Source organism: Geotrypetes seraphini, chromosome 11 (assembly GCF_902459505.1).
Source record: "Geotrypetes seraphini chromosome 11, aGeoSer1.1, whole genome shotgun sequence".
Taxonomy (NCBI): Eukaryota; Metazoa; Chordata; class Amphibia; order Gymnophiona; family Dermophiidae; genus Geotrypetes; species Geotrypetes seraphini.
In genome coordinates, this window is record NC_047094.1 from 12,886,640 (window position 1) to 12,905,736 (window position 19,097).

General features: G+C 46.9%; 1 protein-coding gene across 6 annotated transcripts in view; it reads left to right on the forward strand.

Annotated features, from left to right (window-relative positions):
• The window catches only part of TNRC18 (trinucleotide repeat containing 18), a 223,838-nt gene that overhangs the window by 69,025 nt on the left and 135,716 nt on the right, over positions 1 to 19,097 (forward strand). For all 6 annotated transcript variants that reach the window (XM_033914995.1, XM_033914996.1, XM_033914997.1 and 3 more), the window contains exons 4-5: positions 1,268 to 3,049; positions 12,740 to 12,842. In XM_033914995.1, the coding sequence (XP_033770886.1) occupies positions 1,268 to 3,049; positions 12,740 to 12,842 (1,885 nt within the window). The remainder of the gene's footprint in view (positions 1 to 1,267; positions 3,050 to 12,739; positions 12,843 to 19,097) is intronic.

Below are 19,097 nucleotides of genomic sequence, written 5' to 3' on the forward strand. Positions count from 1 at the left end.
GATATTATTTGTGCTGAAGTAGGCAGAGTATCTGTCTGTGCATTGATTCAAGAAAATGCTTATAAAGTGCTGAGTCGTTGGTACTATACCCCGGAACGACTTCATAAGATGTACCCTCGGATCTCAGCCTGTTGTTGGCGTTGTCATAATGCCGAAGGCAGTTTTCTTCATATATGGTGGGGTTTTCCTGTGTTAATACCAGGGCTGTGGAGTCGGTAGATAAATGTTCCGACTCCTCAGTTTTTTGTACTTCAGACTCCGACTCCAGGTACCCGAAATTTACTCCGACTCCTCGACTCAGACTCCACAGCTCTGGTTAATTTTAAGATCGTTAAAATGGAATGTCAAGTTGAGAGAAATGAGCATTTTCGACACCACCTTCTTTTTGCTTTTAATCAAGGTTCTAAGGCCGCAGAAGCTGCTCGCAACATTTGTGCTGTGTATATAGTGGGTGCTATAGCTGAAAGAATCGCTCGTGATTGGTATGCCAAGTTCAAAAATGGAGTCGGTAGATAAATGTTCCCACTCCGACTCCTCAGTTTTTTGTACTTCTGACTCCGACTCCAGGTACCCAAAATTTCCTCCGACTCCTCGACTCCGACTCTGACTCCACAGCCCTGGTTAATACCTTGTTGGACCATGGTAGTGAATTCTTTCTCCCACTTATTGGGGGTTCCGGTCCCCAACACTCCACAATGCTGTTTATTGGGGTTATCTACTATCTGTGTGACTAGATGGCAGATACGCCTATTACGTATGGGGTTAGCAGCGATTAAATGCCATATAGCTGTTTATTGGAAACAGTCCCCGATACCAGGTGAACATGAATGGAGAGTGAAGTTTTTAATGATAAGGAAGATGGAAATTTATGTAGCCAAGCGTCGAGGCTACTATCAACAATCATTACAAACCTGGGCTGTCATTATTAATAAATTGAAATTATTGAATTTATAAGATTGTGAAGAGATCAAGATCCTATTGCATATTTGATAAAGCGGTGGGGGTTGGGATGGATTTAAGATGAATATATGAGTATATTTATTGTTATTTTTATGGTGGATTGTTAATGTGGACTTTGTACTCAGCAGTGTTGCATGTTTTATTCATGTTTAAACTTTAATAAAGAATTTAAAATGTAAAAAAAAAAAAAAAGAAATATTCTAACCTGTCACCACTTAGAATGATGTAGTCTCAGCATGGTGCTATAATTTCTGCTTGGTTTTCAAGTCATAGTTATTTACACTATTTTTTTTTTTTTCCCTTCCAGATGGGTTTTACTTATCGGGCCATGCAGGACAGTCTGTCTTGCACCCTCCCTCCTCTATCTCCAGAACAGCAGCCAATCACACACCAGGCTCCATACTGCGTGAGAAGGATCTCACTGGACATGTGCATAAGAGTTCAAAGGAATCTGTGAAAGACTCGGCCAAGGAAAGAATGTGCAGGAACGACTTTCCTTTGCTCCACGCTAAAAAGGAGAGCAAGAACAAGGAGGAGCCCAGACCCAGAAGTGTTGTAGATCTTACCCAGGAAGCTAGAACGGACAATGAGAGGAAACTGGAAAGGGTGGCCAAGGTCACAGAGCGCCTGTCCCCCTTTCTCTCTGAGCACTTGCCAAATCGAGGTGCCAGCAGTGGAGAACCAAAGTCCAAGAACCCCTTGCAGACGTCTCTGTTAAGTAACTGCAACGGCGGTGGGGATTCTTTGGCAAAAGTGTTTGGTATTGAGCAGGACAAATGTACTAAGGATCTCAACAGACACGACGAGAACATGAGGCCTTCAACCCACGCTCACATGGACCGAACAAAACGATGTGACTCTGTCGTGACCTCAGTTGGCACTTTGCACGTTTCATGTACCTGCTCTTCCCCTCACCCTTCACAGCAGCCCACAAAAATGGTTTCCTCTTCCACATTCCCTCCGCAGCCTGTCCATTCCAGTATGTTCACCATCTTTCCACCAGCCAAGGACCCAGGTAAGGAGCACAAAGTCATCGCTCCAACCTTTGTGCCTTCTGTCGAGGCCTACGATGAGAGGAATGGCCCAATCCAGATCGCATCCCAAGCCAGGGACAACAAAAGCAAGGATGCGAGCAAACTAGGTGGGCTGAACCCTTCTGGTGAGAGATCTTACTCTGACGGCTCTCGCCTCCACCTATCTCAGGACTTCTCATGCCACAGTGATGCCAAAAGAGCGGAGGCTGTGAGGGAGAAGAGCTCGGTGATCAGAACTAATTGCTTAGCATTAAAACGGCCCGTAACCTCCGAGCCTTCTTTGAATCGATCGGGGCTTGGATCTCCAGAAAGCAGGGAGTTCCTGGCCTCAAAGGACTTGATGAAACCGTGCTTAGAAAACGAGCCCCGTGCTTGCGACAGGGACAGGTTTTCAAGATCTGTTTCCAAAGAATCGGCCAAGGTGTACGGCACTCTGGACTCTTCTAGGCAACACCTCGACCACGCTCAGCTGAAGCTGCCGGAGCAAAAATGGAAGCCTTTTGAGATGGGCAACTTTGCCACCACTCAGATGGCGGCGCTAGCTGCTCAGCACAATCATGCCAACCGCGTGGAGGAGGAATCCAAGAAAGTCTACTTGGACCCCACTACCAGCCTTCAGAGGCCCTCGGGAGGGTCCAGAGGGACGACTGAGGCTCTCCATCCAGCCTCCCAAGGTGAAGGATCTGCCATGCAGAGCCTCATCAAATACAGTGGCAACTTTGCAAAGGAGACGGCAGCCAGGCAGAGCAGTGGAAAGAAGAGCCCGTTCGGAGGACTTGGCAACATGAAACTGGACCCATTGCAGCTGAGCGCCTCAAAGATTCAGCAGTTGCTCGCCCAGCAGTGTGGGAAAAACATAAAAAGGGATCCAGAAAGGCCTGAAAGTGCCAAATCCTTTGGCCGAGAGAGTATTGGATCACAAGGAGAAGTAGAAGTGAGGCATCCTCCAGTGGGCATAGCCGTAGCTGTTGCCCGACAAAAAGATAACAGTGGCAGCAAACTTGGATCCAGCCTAGCAGAGAGAGACCACTCGCTTTCCATGAGCTGTATAAAAGGTAGCGTAAGCAATTTTTCTTTCTTTTTTAATGCAAGAGCTAAAATATTTTACTCTTCCCTTTTTATGCCTAGCTGGTTCATAGGAAACCCTTATGAATTTTGCAAATTGCTACTTTAAAAAAAGTGAATTCTGCATGTTGCTTGGACACACCGGTTTAGATGGGTCTAGGACGATTCATTCACGGTCGTTTTATCGTGGCCAGTTCATCGCGATGAACTGGCCACAATGAATCTGATTCAGCATTTGGGAGTGATGCCCCCCCACCCCAATTACACAGGAATGTGCCAGGTGCATGCAACGACTGCACATGGCTAGCCCATAAGCCTTCCCCCGACGTTAATTCTGGGGAATGAAGCATGTTGGGTGGAAGGGAGGAAGCGGTAGCGGCGGCAGCCAGCCCGCGTACCCCCAACAGGCAGCCCGCGTACCCCCTGGGGTACGCGTACCGCAGGTTGAAAAACACTGTTCTAGATGACATATGCGGCTTGTTTTGTGCATCCAACACCAGGATTTTTTCCCTAAATATAAAAGGCTCACGGAAATCACCTCAGGATGGTCACCAGCAATTCTGATTCTCCACAGCTCTGAGCTGCTCTGCCCCTCAGCTCTGGTGGGATCAGGTTTCAGAGACCCTCTCCTCTCTGTTCCTATTGCTTTTCATTTTCTTCTCTCTTTGTTTCTGTGACTGCGAGCGCTGTAACCAGTCTCCTCTCGTTCCATGAGCTTCAGTCTCTCCCTTCAGCTTCCCATGCATGAAAGGAAAGGCTCTGTGGTGTGAGCATGTGAGCTCCTCCAAATGCAGGAGGTTTTACACCTAATATATGAGATTCACTAAACTTACCGTTTGTGTACCGATGGTTTTGCGATTGTTCCCCGACTCGATTCACTAAACAGCTGTGTGATCGATCTCCGATTCGATCCGCACATGAGGGGAAATTGCCTGCATAAGTAGGAAGGCAGCGATTCACTAAGCAGAAGAAGAAACACTGATTGTGGTTGCCAATCCGAAATGAAACGACTGCTCTCTGCTGCCCTGAAATCCCAGTAAACAACCCTCAAAATAAAAAATAAAACTGTTCATTACTCCCCCATATATTCTGCAAAAAGCGCAGTGCAGTGCAGTGCGAGCCTGTGGTTTTAACCCGCATGTTAAAGGCGTGTTCTGTTCCATATCTGGCTGCACAAGTAGTCTGGATACAAAGCGTGTTCTGTTCTATTCTGGCTGCGCAATTTGAAATTATTCCCATGTCCACTCGTGGGGCTAGCGAGGCAGCCACCCCTCCTCTTTTGTTTGACCTCACTTGTGAGGAGAGCAAGCTCATGCGCAGATCGCATCTACAGCCAACCAGGATGGTCTGCGCGTGCGTCGTGATCGCTCTGCAGCGATCCGTGGAGGGCGTGGGGGGGGGGGGGGGAGCGTGGGTCTTGATCAGATAATTTGCATAAGGACTCGGTAGTGAATCAGTCGCCCGGCAGAACTCGGCCACGAATCGCCCAACAATGATCCAGACTGGTGAGTTTAGTGAATCCAGGCCTTGGTATCTCTGGGCAGGAAGATGGATAGGGGGAGGAAGGGTGAAGGTTTACTGGGGGGGGAGGGGAGGGAAAGGGTGGGGAGTTCCTGCCTTAGGAACATAAAACAAACGGAGTTTAAAATGTGGGTAAAAAGGGAGCCAGCATCTTCCTTTGCTGAAGGGGCAGGGACAGGGGCGTCTGGGGCGCTGACCTAAAAAATGGACCAGGCAGCTAAATTTCAGCAGAGGGCCCAGAAAATGCAAAAGTGTGGATCCATCCATTTTAAATTTTCACCCAAAAGGCAGCTCAGAATGGTCATTAGAAAGAGCTGAAAAGGATTTGCAGCTGACATTCTTTTCAGGCACATGGGGTGCTTACGCTACAGTCCGCAGCGGCGTGTTTTCTGCATCCCGGTGCCCATTTTTCGGGACGCTAGGGCGCCCAGACGCTCTGTCTCCCAGTGGCGCTTCTGCCCCGAAAACTGAAGCATGTGACCTGCCTCTTGTCTATCCATCACTCCCCATTCTTGTAATATTCAAAGACAGACGTGATTGGCAGCACCAAGGGAGGGAAATAAAGGCTAGCGTCGGCTCCATTTATTGTATTTTGTATAAAAATTCTGGGGTGAGGGGTGGGGGGGGGGGGGCTAAACAAAATGGCCATGTACACATTCATCAGTCCAGCTAACAATTTTTCAGTTTAAAAACCTTTTGTCTGAAAATCTATTTATTTATTTTTTTTTTAAATTTTAATTCTTCCCCCACCGTTAGGTCTGCTTCCAAGAGGAGGCCTCATGGCTAATACAGGGAGCTGTTTGTTAAGGCAGGCCGTGGCCAGAACCCTGCCAGGCAGCATTAAGAGTAATTTACTGAGCAGAACTAAAAGGCTGCAGACAAGGGATGAATTCTAACAGGCCTCTAGGCCCGTTGCTAAGCAGTAGAGCTGGACATCACACAGAAAATCAGCGCCTCGCCTCTTAGAATATATATATTTATATATTTTAAGCTGTCTTGTCTGCCAAGAGATCCTAGTAATAACACTTACTTGCGAACGCTAAGTGGCGAGTGTTTTGCATTTACAGGTCTTTTTAAGAAAGAGAGTGCGGGCTTTAAGATGACTAATCCGTAGTATTTGGAGAGTAAAAAGCAAGCATTTAGGACTAGGCCTTGTTGCCAAGGAAATGGGGCTGGAGCCTTTCCCTCTGTGCATAATTGATTTGAATTCTGTATTCACGCCATGCGCCGTGCACTGTATGGACAAAATAGGCATTCATTTACAGAGACAATAAGTGGTTTGTACTGAAAGTGAATCATCTCATTAAAAAAAGTGTGTAAGCAGGACAGGGTTTTAAAATAAAATTGACTATAAATAATGCCTTAATTTATAGTAGTATAAATAATGAATCTATGATAACAGCATTGAAAGAAATGTTCTCTGCGCAGTTCATATGGATATTATAAAGGACTAGAGAATGTTAGGTTTGGTATGTCTGGGGGGGGGGGACCCTTTGCGAAACAGGCCCTAAGGGCCAGATTCTGTATAGGACTCCCAGTCTCAGAAACCCCCTAAGCAGCTTTTGAGAATTGCACACGGGCATCCTGGATAGAATCATGTGCCTAAGGCCGTCTAACATCACGATTCTCTAATCGGCGTCCATGTTACAGGCGCCAGTTAGAAAATTGGGTTGCTGCTGAGCTGATCACGGCAAGGGAATCTCCCTGCCGCGATCAGTTTAGCGGCTGCGACAGGGAAACCCTCCCCCCCCTTGAAAACTACTGGCAGGAGGGATGGCCAGTCCCTCCTGCCGGAACCCCTCCCCCCCCCCAAAAAAAAAAAGATAATTGGCAGGAGGGATGCCCAGTCATAATTATTTGTTCAGTTTTCTATACCATTCTCCTAGGGGAGCTCAGAATGATTTACATGAATATATTCAGGTACTCAAGCATTTTTACCTGTCTGTGCTGGTGGGCTCACAATCTGTCTAACGTACCTGGGGAAATGGGGGGATTAAGTGACTTCCCCCAGGGTCACAAGGAGTAGCATGGGTTTGAACCCACAACCTCAAAGTGCTGAGGCTGTAGCTTTATGCCACACTCTCTCCCAAATAAGTCATCAATAAGTCAACCCCCAGCACAATAAGAGCTAAATTCAGCACTCTGCTCTCCGAGCCTCTTATCAGTTCCCCATGGGCCCACCACCTATCACAGCCATTGTTCACATCTCACTCAAATTTGGATGCCAAAAAATAAGCACTAAACCAGGGGTGGCCACACTTTTTTGGCTTGCGAGCTACTTTAAAAATGACCCAGTCAAAATGATCTACCAACAATAAAATTTAAAAAAAAACACAAAGCACACTGTACGCAGAGAAAATGTTAATTATCATTTGTATTCGGGTTTTTTTTTCAGAGGTCAAGGCAGATGACTTTAAAAAATGCAATGTCACCTCAGTAACAACTATACAAAACTAGACAAATATACCCCCTCCCCATTTACTAAACCGCGATAGCGTTTTTTAGCGCAGGGAGCTGCGCTGAATGCCCCTCACAGCTCCTGACGCTAAAAACCACTATCGCGGTTTAGTTAAAGGGGGCCATAGTGCAAAATATAGACAGCAGATATAAATTCTCAAAACGGACACATTTTGATCACTAAATTGAAAATAAAATCATTTCTCCTACCTTTTTGTCTGGTGATTTCATAAGTCTCTAGTTGCACTTCCTTCTTCTGTAAATCCAATATTTCTTTCTTTCTGTCCCTCCCCTTTTCTTTCTGTCTCTCTTTCTTTCTCTCTCTCCCTGCCCCCTCTTTATTTCTGTCTTTCTTTCTCTCTCCCCCTGCCCCCTCAAGCCATTGTGTCGATTTCTCCACTTCCACGATTCTTTTTCTCTCTCTCTGCCACCCCCCCTTCTCCCTAAGCTACCACACCGATTTCTCCCTGTTTCCCCGAGCCAGGCCTGGCACGTACAAGCGCCGGGCCAACAAGCCTTCACCTCTGACGTCAATTCAGACGTCGGAGAGGAAGTTCCGGGCCAGCCAGGCAGCGATTGGCTGGCCCAGAACCTCCTCTCCGATGTCAGAATTGACGTCGGAGGTGAAGTCTGGTGGGTCCAGCGCTTGTACGCGCCTGGCCTGGCTCGGGGAGGAAGGAAGAACAAGATCGCAAAGGCAACGCGATCGACTCAGGTTGCCTTTGCGATCTACTGGTCGATCGCGATCGACCATTTGGGCACCCCTGCACTAAACTACTACCGGTAAGTGGTACTGAAAGTTGGTCCACGACTAACTTTGGACACCTGGCGTAAATCATTGTACCTAAATTAAGCACAGATCTACTGCATTCTATAACACTGCACGCAAATTTTACAATCACCCTCCCCCACCCACTCGCCCCTGCCCCCTCCCATGGCCACACCCCCTTTTCAGGCCCACACGTAAACCTTCACACGCGTATCATTACAAAATATCCACTACAAAGATGAGCGTGTAAATTCAAATTATAGCCAATTACCACCAATAATGGATAGTGCCCAGTTATCAGCACTAATTGACTCATTGTACAGTTAAATTGCATGTGCCGATTGAGCACCTGTCCAAATTTGTGTGCGCAATTTTGAGTTCCGTATAAAGAATTTGGGGGTAAGTCATTTTTCCAAAGCCCTTTTATTTCTTCCATTTGTGGGGTTACTATATTTTTTTCTCCCCCAAAAAAGGACACGTTGCCCCAACCCTGCCTGGCCACGCCCCATTCAGCACATAGCCCTGCCTCGTTCAGTCCCCCCCTCCCTCCCCCAACTCCGGTCTCACACAAATCTTGGCTCATCAGGCCTACGTCTGGAGGGCATCCAGACGTACGCAGTGCTGTACAGAATAGAGAATGATGTGGGGGACAAATGTTTCACTAGTATATACTATTAAAGGATAAGGGCCAGATAATACCACTTATATATTCAAAACAGAGCTCTATAGGGAAAACAATACATTCCTCTGCAACACTGCAAGGCCTTAATCACATACACACAGCATTCACACACCCATATAAGAGAAAAGAAGAAGGAAAAAAGAAAAGAAGTGGAGAAAAAGGCCTCAGTTCCGCTTCATTTGGCCAAAAAAACTCCAAATGAAGCTGAACTGAGGCCTTTTTTCTCCACTTCTTTTCTTTTTCTTTTTCCTTCTTATTTTCTCTTATATGGGTGTGTGAATGGTGTGTGTATGTGATTAAGGCCTTGCTGTGTTGCAGAGTAATGTATTGACTTCCCTATAGGGCTCTGTTTTGAGTATATACCGTAAGTGGGACAAATGTGTCCCCATCCCCACGGAACTCATTTTCCCATCCCGTCCCTGCGAGCTCTTTTCCTGTCCCTGCCCTGTGCCTGCAAGCTCCATCCTCATCTGCACAAGCCTCAAACATTTTAAGATCATAAGTGTTTGAGGCGTGTGCGGTTAACCCTTTCAGGACCAAGGGACATATTTGTCCCATAACTTTAAAATCCTATAAATTTTGATTGGGATAGTCTACAGTTCTAAATTTGATATGTACGGATTCCATATGATACTGCCTTTATGTAAACAAACTGGTTCCGACATTCATTCATTAGCGTTGTTGCCAGATTGACGAGAAGATTCACTTGCCACACTGTCCATAAGCCAGAAGTGTGATTTTTTAAATAAAAATAATGATATTTCACAAAAAAAATCAATTTATTGGCATCTGCAAGCCCTTTTTACCATAAAAATGTCGTCAAAACCACAAAAATTGGCCTACGATCCTTATGGTCCTGAAAGGGTTAAGGCAGAGCTTACGGGACGGGGACAAGACGGCGAAATTGAGTTCCCGCGGGGCCGGGGACAAATTTGTCCCCGTGTCATTCTCTAGTATAGAGTAAGAAAGGAAACAGCCCCTGCTCAAGTGAGCTTACAATCTAAACAATCAAGACAGATAAACAGGATGCCAGGATAGGGGTTATAAGCGGGAATGGTTAAACTGCTGACGGGGTGGTGAGCAGAGGGGAGTGGGAAGGGCTATGAGTTGAAGGCTGTCTCAAAGGTGGGTTTTCAGCCTATTTTTGAACTGAAGGGGTGTGGCAGGTGGAGTCAGGTAGTTTATTCCAAGCATACTGGGCAGCAAGCTGAAAGATAAAACAGCCAATTTCTCATGCAAAGACCTACCCATAATTCTAGACTCTATCACATATGTAAAATGAAACCCTCTTTCCCCCCCCCCCAAAGATTCTCATCCACTCGCATCCCTAAATGCATCTTCTTCATGTGTCATACACACACAAATGCCGTTGGAAACTTTGTGTACTCTCTGTGTTACATAGAAACATAGAAATAGACGACAGATAAGGGCCAAGGCCCATCCATTCTGCCCACCCTAATGTCCCTCCCCTACCTTCGCCCTGTGAATAGATCCCATGTGACGATCCCATTTGGCCTTAAAATCAGGCACGGTGCTGGCCTCGATCACATGCAGTGGAAGACTATTCCAGCGATCAACCACCCTTTCTGTGAAAAAGAATTTCCTGGTGTCAGCTCGTAGTTTCCCTCCCCTAATTTTCCACGGATGCCCTCTTGTTGTCGTGGGACCCTTGAAGAGGAAGATATCTTCCTCCGTCTCTATGCGGCCCGAGAGATACTTGAACGTCTCGATCATGTCCCCCCCTCTCTCTGCGCTCCTCGAGTGAGTATAGCTGCAATTTGTTTAACCGTTCCTCGTATGGGAGATCCTTGAGTCCTGAGACCATCCGAGTGGCCATTCTCTGAACCGACTCCAGTCTCAGCACATCCTTGCGATAATGCTCTCCGTTCTAATCTTGTTAAATATGCAGACCCTGGAAAGTTATTTACATAGGGGGTTCTTTTGTTAACCTGCAGTAAAAAGTGGCTTTAGCACATAACTTGTGCAGGGCTTATTCGTGCGCTAAGGCCATTTTAACCACGGCTGTAAAATAGCCTTTTTCTATTGAATGTATTGATAGTCATGTGCTAATGTTGCAATTAGCATGCAACTGTACCAATACTTTACCCAACCTCCAAAATATCCAGCGTTCCCCTCCGTAGAATTACAAATTGTTAAACATACTCTCATATACAGCGGTACCTCAGTTTACGAGTGCACCGGTTTGCGAGTGTTTTGCAAGACGAGCAAAACATTCGCAAAATCGGTGCCTCGGAAACCGAGCGTGCCTCGATTTGCGAGTGACGCCCCCTGTGATCCACCCCCCCCGCCGCTTCTTACTGTCACCTGGGCCTGGGCACCGGCATGTCCGGTGCGTTGGTGCCGGTGCCTGAAGATCGGCCTCCTCTTCTTGCTGGGCCTTGAGCATCTGCGCATGCTCAAGGCCTGCGAGTTCATGCTCTCTCTGAGATTCTCGGAGAGAACGTGAACTCGCAGGCCTTGAGCATGCGTAGATGCTCAAGGCCCAGCACGAAGAGGAGGCCGATCTTCGGGCACCGGCACCAACGCACAGGACATGCCGGTGCTGGTGCCCAGGCCCAGATGACAGTAAGAAGCGGTGGGGGGTGGGGGGGTGGGGGGGGAGAGTGCCCAATCACAGGGGGGGAGGGTGCCAGATCGCAGGGGGGCCTTCGGGGGGAGCAATGCCGGTTCTCGTGGGGGGAGGGGGGGAGAACGTATCAAAGCGAGTTTCCATTATTTCCTATGGGGAAACTCGCTTTTAATAAACGAGCATTTTGGATTACGAGCATGCTCCTGGAACGGATTATGCTCGTGATTCAAGGTACCACTGTATTTCAAATGTAACAAAACGTGGCCTCAAGAACACCTCCTCCACCCTTAATAGTGTTCAGTATCGGTGGGAATACTGGTGTTTTCATTCCTCATTGGTTCACATTCTTTTTTTCTGCAATTATTTAAGTAAACTTTTCAAAAACTTTTTCTTGTTCAAGACGGGGGGTGTTGGTGGGGAACCCCCCACTTTACTTAATAGAGATCGCGCCGGTGTCGTGGGGGGTTTGGGGGTTTGTAACCCCCCTTATTTACTGGAAACTTAACTTTTTCCCTAAAAAGAGGGAAAAAGTGAAGTTTTCAGTATAATGTGGGGGGTTACAATCCCCCAAACCCCCCACAACGCCAGCGCGATCTCTGTTAAGTAAAGTGGCGGGGTGTTCCCCCCACAGCCCCCGTTGGAGCCCTTTAAAATATTGTTTTTCTTCGGCGCGCTTCCTCCTTGCGCTCAGTTGTCTGCGCTGGGTTGCCGTCGTGCCTTTGTCGTCGCGTGCTTTTGACCTGTCACCCGTCCTTCCTCCCTCTTCCCGCCACACTGAAACTACCGGACTTACTCTTTACCTCTCTAGAAATGACAAATGATCTTCCATTGTAACCCACCGTTTATAATTCTTTTGTAATCTGCCTTGAACCGCAAGGTATGTTTAAATGATTTTTATTATTCCAGCAGTAAGAAGCAAATACAAACAGTAGTACCATTCAGGAAATAACATTTTCAACAATATAATCAGTTCCCCTCCCATCCCCCCCTCCCCTACCCAAGAATCCATGGCCGGTCCAACAGCTGAGAGTGGGAATAAAATCTTAAAGATTCAAAAGTCTACTGCGAGCACGCGGTGTGAGGTCCTGCCAGAAGTGCTCCCACACCTGACAAAATTTGCGACCTGGGCCAAGAGTCGAGTCTCCCACCATGCGTCTCTCCAGTGTCGCGTGCACTATCATTAGGGATTTCCATTGTGCATAGGACGGGGGATCACGGGAGAGCCAGTGGGTGAGGATGGCTTTTTTTTCCCATCAAAAGGACTCTGGAGATAAATGCTGACATTCCCCTGGGTTTGGGCGAGGCTATAGTATAAAATCCAAATAACACCCTCGGTTGCGGAAGCCATCGCCTTCCCCAAAGCGATGTGGTATATAGGCCAAGATGTCTCCAAAACTGTTGGATTGCGGGGCAGGCCCAAAACATGTGACTCAAAGATGCGTGAGCCTGATTGCATTTCGGGCAAGAATGTGACGCAGTAATCCCCATCCGGGCTGCACGTTCCGGTGGAATGTAAAGTCTAAGAACAATTTTCAATTTGAACCGCAAGGTAATGGCGGAATAGAAATCTCTAATGTAATGTAATGTCTTGGAGATGTGGGTTTTCCCAGAGTTGGGAGAGGAGTGAATGGTGCATATAATTTGTGTCTTGTCTTTTGAAGGGCCGGGCCGCTCAGAGGATGACTGTGGAGATGACAGGACGCGTCACAGGGATGATCGCCTTCTGGCAGGGCGCTTGGACCGGGACCAGGAGAAGCTGCTCAGGTATGTTCCGGTAATGGAATACCACGGGGCCACCCTTGTGCGTAGTTGGGATAAATTTGGAAAGCTTTTTCTTCATGGAAGGCCTAAAATAATTCTTATGAAAGCAGAAAAGTCACAAATCCTGGTAATAAGAGAATGCGTAGGGTTACCAGATTTTCCGTTTGGAAAATACGGACCCCTAGGCCCGCCCTCCAGACCCACCCATACCTGCCCTGTTACACCCTAGCCCCACCCCCTGATGCCTGCTCTTGTCGGGCAGGAGGGCATTCGCAGATGCGTATATGCCCGACAGTGATTTCGTCCATGCTTTTCCAAAACCCGGACAAAGAGGACATGTCTGGTGAAATCCGGAAGGCTGGCAACCCTAAGAATGGCTAGTGTAAAAGTTAAGAGGTGGCTACCTGTGGATAGATGAGAAGGGAACATGCAAGGGAGGGATTGTGGTCAGGGTGCATGAAAGTCTGGGGATTATGGATGAGTTCTGATAAATGGGGATTGCACATGGAAGGACAGAGCGGGAGGCTAGGTGAGAGATACGAGGAGTTGTATGTGAGAGAAAGAGAGGGCCAAGCGTTGCTTTTTCAGGGAAGAAGGCTAGATGGAGCCCTGGAGAGTCAATTTATTGTTTATTCAGCTTAATAATCGGATTCGCAAGCGGTTGTTTGAAGCACATCAGCAGACACCACCATGCGGTTCATAGACAAAAACCGCGGAAGACAAAGGTGCGCGCCGAAGAAAATGACAGTTTTTAGGGGCTCTGATGGGGGGGTTTTGTTGGGGAGCCCCCCTCACTTTATTTAATACAGATCGGGCTGCGTTGTGGGTGGTTTGGGGGGTTGTAACCCCCCTCATTATACTGTAAACTTAACTTTTTCCCTGTTTTTAGGGAAAAAGTGAAGTTTTCAGTAAAATGTGGGGGGTTACAACCCCCCAAACCCCCCACAATGCAGCGCGATCAGTATAAAGTGGGGGGGTTCCCCCACACACCTCCCCCCCCCCGTCGGAGCCCCTAAAAACAGTTATTTTCTTCAGCGCGCACCTCCGCGCTGCGCTCAGTTGTCCGCGCGTGCCTTTGTCTTCCGCGGTTTTGACCTGACACCCCACCATGCCCTAGAGATTTACAGCATTCTTTTGACATTTAAGATAGGCGAATGGCACGGGGACAAATTTTTCCCCGCCCCCCACAGGAACTCAATTTCCCTGTCCCGTCCCCGTGAGATTTGTCGCTGTCCCTGCCCTGCCCCATTCTTGTAAACTCTACCTGTCCTTCACAAGCCTCGAACACTTATGTTTGAGGCTTGTGGGAATGAGGACAGAGCTTGCAGGAATGGGGCAGGGACAAGAAAAGAAATCGCGGGGACAGGACGGGAAAATGAGTTCCCTTGGGGACAGGGAAAAATTTGTCCCCATGCCATTCTCTTATAGGCATCCCCCCCCAAAACACAGGAAGACTTAAAAAGAACAAAAAAAACAACAACAAACCTCTCCCTAGATCTAATAAAATGCCACTGTATTGATTAATTAATTAAAAAACTTATATTCCGCATATACCTAAACAGATTAAAAAACAAACATAATCATAAGATAATAACACCAAAAAACCAGTATAAAACACAATAAACCAAAACAATATACAGATATCATTTCCATGAATCACTTCATTTGCATTAACAAGGAAGAAGGCGTGAGGGAAAGCCCCAAAACTTCCCAAGATAGTGTAATAGGCAATTATGAAAATCCCAGCTTCTATTGTGGGTCAGTGCAATAGGGTCAGGGACTTTCATTGTAGATGATGATCAAAGTTGCAAAAGTAGCATGTTTCCGTAATGGGTCCTGCGAGATGGTGACAAAAATGTCTTCCTGACCTCAGGCGTGGCACTCGGCTTAAGTTCCTGGATCAGCTCTTTAGAGTCCAATCACATAAGACCATAAGAATAGCCTTACTGGGTCAGACCAATGGTCCATCAAGCCCAGTAGCCCATTCTCACGGTGGCCAATCCAGGTCCCTTGTACCTGGCTAAAACCCAAGGAGTAGCAACAATCCATACAGAATCCTAAAGAATAGCAAGATTCTGAAATCCCAAAGAGTAACAAAAGATTCTGGAACCCCAAAGAGTAACAAAAGATTTCGGAACCCCCAAGGAGTAGCAACATTCAATACAGAATCCTAAAGAATAGCAAGATTCCAGGAACCCCACAGCGTAACAAAAGATTCCGGAACCCCAAGGTGTAGCAACATCCAATACAGAATCCTAAAGAATAGCAAGATTCCAGGAACCCCACAGCGGAACAAAAGATTCCGGAACCCCAAGGTGTAGCAACATCCAATACAAAATCCTAAAGAATAGCAAGATTCCGGAATCCCACAGCGTAACAAAAGATTCTGGAACCACAAGGAGTAGTAACATTCCATGCTGCCGATCCAGGGCAGGCATAGGCCTCCCCCCATGTCTTAATAACAGACTATGGACTTTTCCTCCAGGAACTTGTCCAAACCTTTCTTAAAACCAGCTAATATATCTGCTCTTACCACATCCTCTGGCAACACATTCCAGAGATCAACTATTCTCTGAGTGAAATAAATTTCCTCCTATTGGTTTTAAAAGTATTTCCCCCAGATGGTATTATTTCTTCAATGGGACAGGATTTTTAAGAAAGGGGTTCGGGAATTATTTCGTAAATCCTTTATTATAAGTCAAAAATGTATTTTACCACATTGGTTGGAAGAAAGTCCACCCTCATTTTGGCATTGGAGGGCAGCATTTCATGCTCTTATGATTATGGAAGCTAGGGCGACCCCCCCCCCATCTTATAAAAACCAGAGTAAATTTGGGATGACCTGGGAACCTTATATACAGCAATTATCAGTCAGAGCAGGCAGTTTTGGAGTGAACTCATTACATTTGTAATCAGAAAGTGAAGCACTATTTATTAGTAATATTTGGAAATAGGATGGGGGAAGGGAGGAGGGAGTGTTGGGAGGTACTTTATCGTGTTTGTATTGTGATGATAATTGATTGTTGATTTCTTTGAATTTATGTATCTACAATGTATTAACTGAGTTGAGATGATATTCTTTGTAAGATTTTTGTTATGTATATTTTATTTTTAAAACTGAATATAAATTATTGAACATTAAAAGTAACTTCGAGTGTCCCCTAGTCTTTGTCATTTTTGACGGAGTGAAAAATCGATCCACTTGGACCCGTTCTACTCCACTCCAGATTTTGTAGACTCCCCTCAGCCGTCTCTTTTCCAAGCTGAAGAGCCCTGACCTTTTTAGTCTTCACCTCGTACGAGAGGAGTTTCATCCTCTTTATTAAAGGGAACAACCTAGTAACATTTCATAACGCTTCCCTTGCATAACCCTTCCTATTAACACAATTTTGCTGTTTACAGGGAGGAGAACCTTCTTACACGTTTCGTCACTGTTATGTAAGCTCTTCTTTTTCCTTTTTTATTTTTGTCATGAGCTATGGAATGCGTGAGCTTTCTTTGGCATCTGTCTTGCGACAAGACAAGAATCTTTTACATGATTTCTGTTAAATGGCAGGGTTTTGAAGTGCTTTTGTTTGATTTGTTTATGTTTAAATTCACAGTACACTGCTCCCTCCCTATTTGCAGGGGGTTAGGGGCAGAGCGAATAACTTTTGGCTAGCTCCGACTCACCCCCGGACCTTACCTGGTGGTCTAGCAGTGACGCAGAGCAGGAGAAATTTTCCTACACTCCTGCCCCATGCAGAGCCGTGCTGCTGAGTTCCTGTAGTCTCACGAGACTACAACAGGAATTCCCTGTTGTAGTCTCGTGAGACCACGGGAACTCACGGCTCTGCATAGGGCAGGAGTGTAGGAAAATTTCTCCTGCTCTGCGTCACCGCTAGACCACCAGGTGAGGTCAATGCTCTGATTGCACCCCTGCCCCCTCCGATCGCCCCCACGCCACATCCGATCACTCCCCCGCCACCTCTGATCCCCCCGCTGCCTCTAATCGCCCCCTGCCACCTCTGATTGCCTCCCTCCAAGTCCCAGGGCTGTTTTTTCTCAGGGGGGGGGGGCCTGGGAAAAAACGTAGATAATTGAAACCGCGAACATCGAAACCACAAATAGGGAAGGGGAAATGTATTGCACTGTTAATAATTGAAAACTAATAAAGATTTTTTTTAAAAAATAATCTTTTAAATGATTTCTGTTAAATGGCAGGGTTTCAGGAGCTTTCTTTGGGTGGATTTTAAAACAGCCCAAACAGCTTTGTAGTCCGATCGAGGATGCAGCATCAAACAAAATGATGTAATGTAGAAGGAAGGAAGGAAGGAAACTTTTCCTGCCGTTTATCGAACACGTCGGCATATGCTACATGATTTCTAGCCTCTAAATGTAAAAAATATTTGCTCTGCAGTAGAGAATGACACGGTGGATGTTACCTGCGGCTAGCCGCGGGTAACCTACCAAAACGATAGGGGGAAGAAGGTGCTCACCGCAGGTGCTGGGACAAGGCCATCTACCGCCCCGTGGAGTGGTGAATGGCCTTGTCCCCACAGTTAAGGGAGGGAATGCGCTCGGTCACTGATCACGCAAGGCCCCCCCTCCCTCCTTCCCACCTTCCTACGCATCTATGTCCCTCCCTCCCTCCCTCTCCCTGACCTTTGCGGCGTGTTTTAATGTTTCAGAGTACTTGTTGAAAGCCGCCGGAGCCTACGTGCATTGCTGGGGCTCTTTTCCCTGGAAAAGCGGAGGCTTAGAGGGGACATGATAGAGACTTACAAGATCATGAAGGGCATAGAGAAAGTGGAGAGGGACAGATTCTTCAAACGTTCAAGAAAGAGAGGGCGTTCGGGAAAAATTAAGAGGGGACAGATTTAGAACCAATGCTAGGAAGTTCTTCTTCACCCAAAGGGTGGTAGATGCCTGGAATGCGCTTCCAGAGTGTGTGATATGACAGGATACGGTATCAGTTCAAGAAGGGATTGGATAAATTCCTATAGGAAAAAGGGATAGAAGGGTATAGGTAGAGATCACTATACAGGTCCTGGACCTGATGGGCCGCCGCGTAAGCGGACTGCTGGGCAGGATGGACCCCTGGTCTGACCCAGCCAGAGGCACTGCTTATGTTCTTATGCGTGCATGTGTGGGCAGAAGCTTCTCCTCTGACGCAAAGGGTCTAGAATCAGAAAATAAGATTAAATATTGAACTAGGCCAGTTACTGGGCAGACTTGCACGGTCTGTGTCTGTGTATGGCTGTTTGGTGGAGGATGGGCAGGGGAGGGCTTCAATGGCTGGGAGGGTGTAGATGGGCTGGAGTAAGTCTTAACAGAGATTTCGTCAGTTGGAACCCAAGCACAGTACCGGGTAAAGCTTTGGATTCTTGCCCAGAAATAGCTAAGAAGAAAAAATTAAAAAATTTAAATTGAATCAGGTTGGGCAGACTGGATGGACCATTCGGGTCTTTATCTGCCGTCATCTACTATGTTACTATGTAACTTCCAAGGAGAAGCTTCCGGCGGCTTTCAACAAGTACTCTGAAACCTTAAAATGCGCCGAGAAGATAAGGGGGAGGGAGGGAGTTCGTGCGAGGGGTGCCGAAGGGCAGTGAGGTGGCGAGAGGGAAGGGTTGATGCTGCGGAGACAGGGATGACGGGGCGGTGAAGGGGACGGCGGTCCGGTGACGGGGCAGTGACAGGGACAGATTTTTTTCCCCGTGTCATTCTCTACTCTGCAGCTTCAAACAGGAGATTATTCTTCAAAGCCATGCTTTACCCCACTGGCCTGCAAGTGAATTTGCAAAGGGAAGCTCTCTGTGGAGTTTCCTGTTTTGTTTTGTTTTTTTTTTTAAATTCAAGGCCAGCTAGCACTGCGGGTACTTCTGCTAGTTCAAAGTTAATGTCATAAAGCAGGCCTTGGGACTGTCAGAGTGAAAGCCAGTTGTATTGTCAGCTAGCCATGTCCTTCTCCGGTCCTTTCTCTCTGTAGTAACGGTAAAAATACCCTCACTGTGAAGGGAGAACGGTATGTTTACCTAGAGAGAGCAGGGCCGATTTTCCTTAAGTAACTACTTAGTTACCTGGGGAAAATCATTTTAAAATTTTCCGCCCAGTTTTCTTTCTCTTGTTTCTTTCTAAATTACAAACTGCGATTTTGGGGCAAAAAAATGGCCCAAAAATGAGGGTCTCGCTTCATATTCGGGCCAATGCTGACCCGCCCTCCCCCCCCCCCCCCCGAACCTGTTTGCAGACCTCTGCCGGGCCTGCCATGAGACC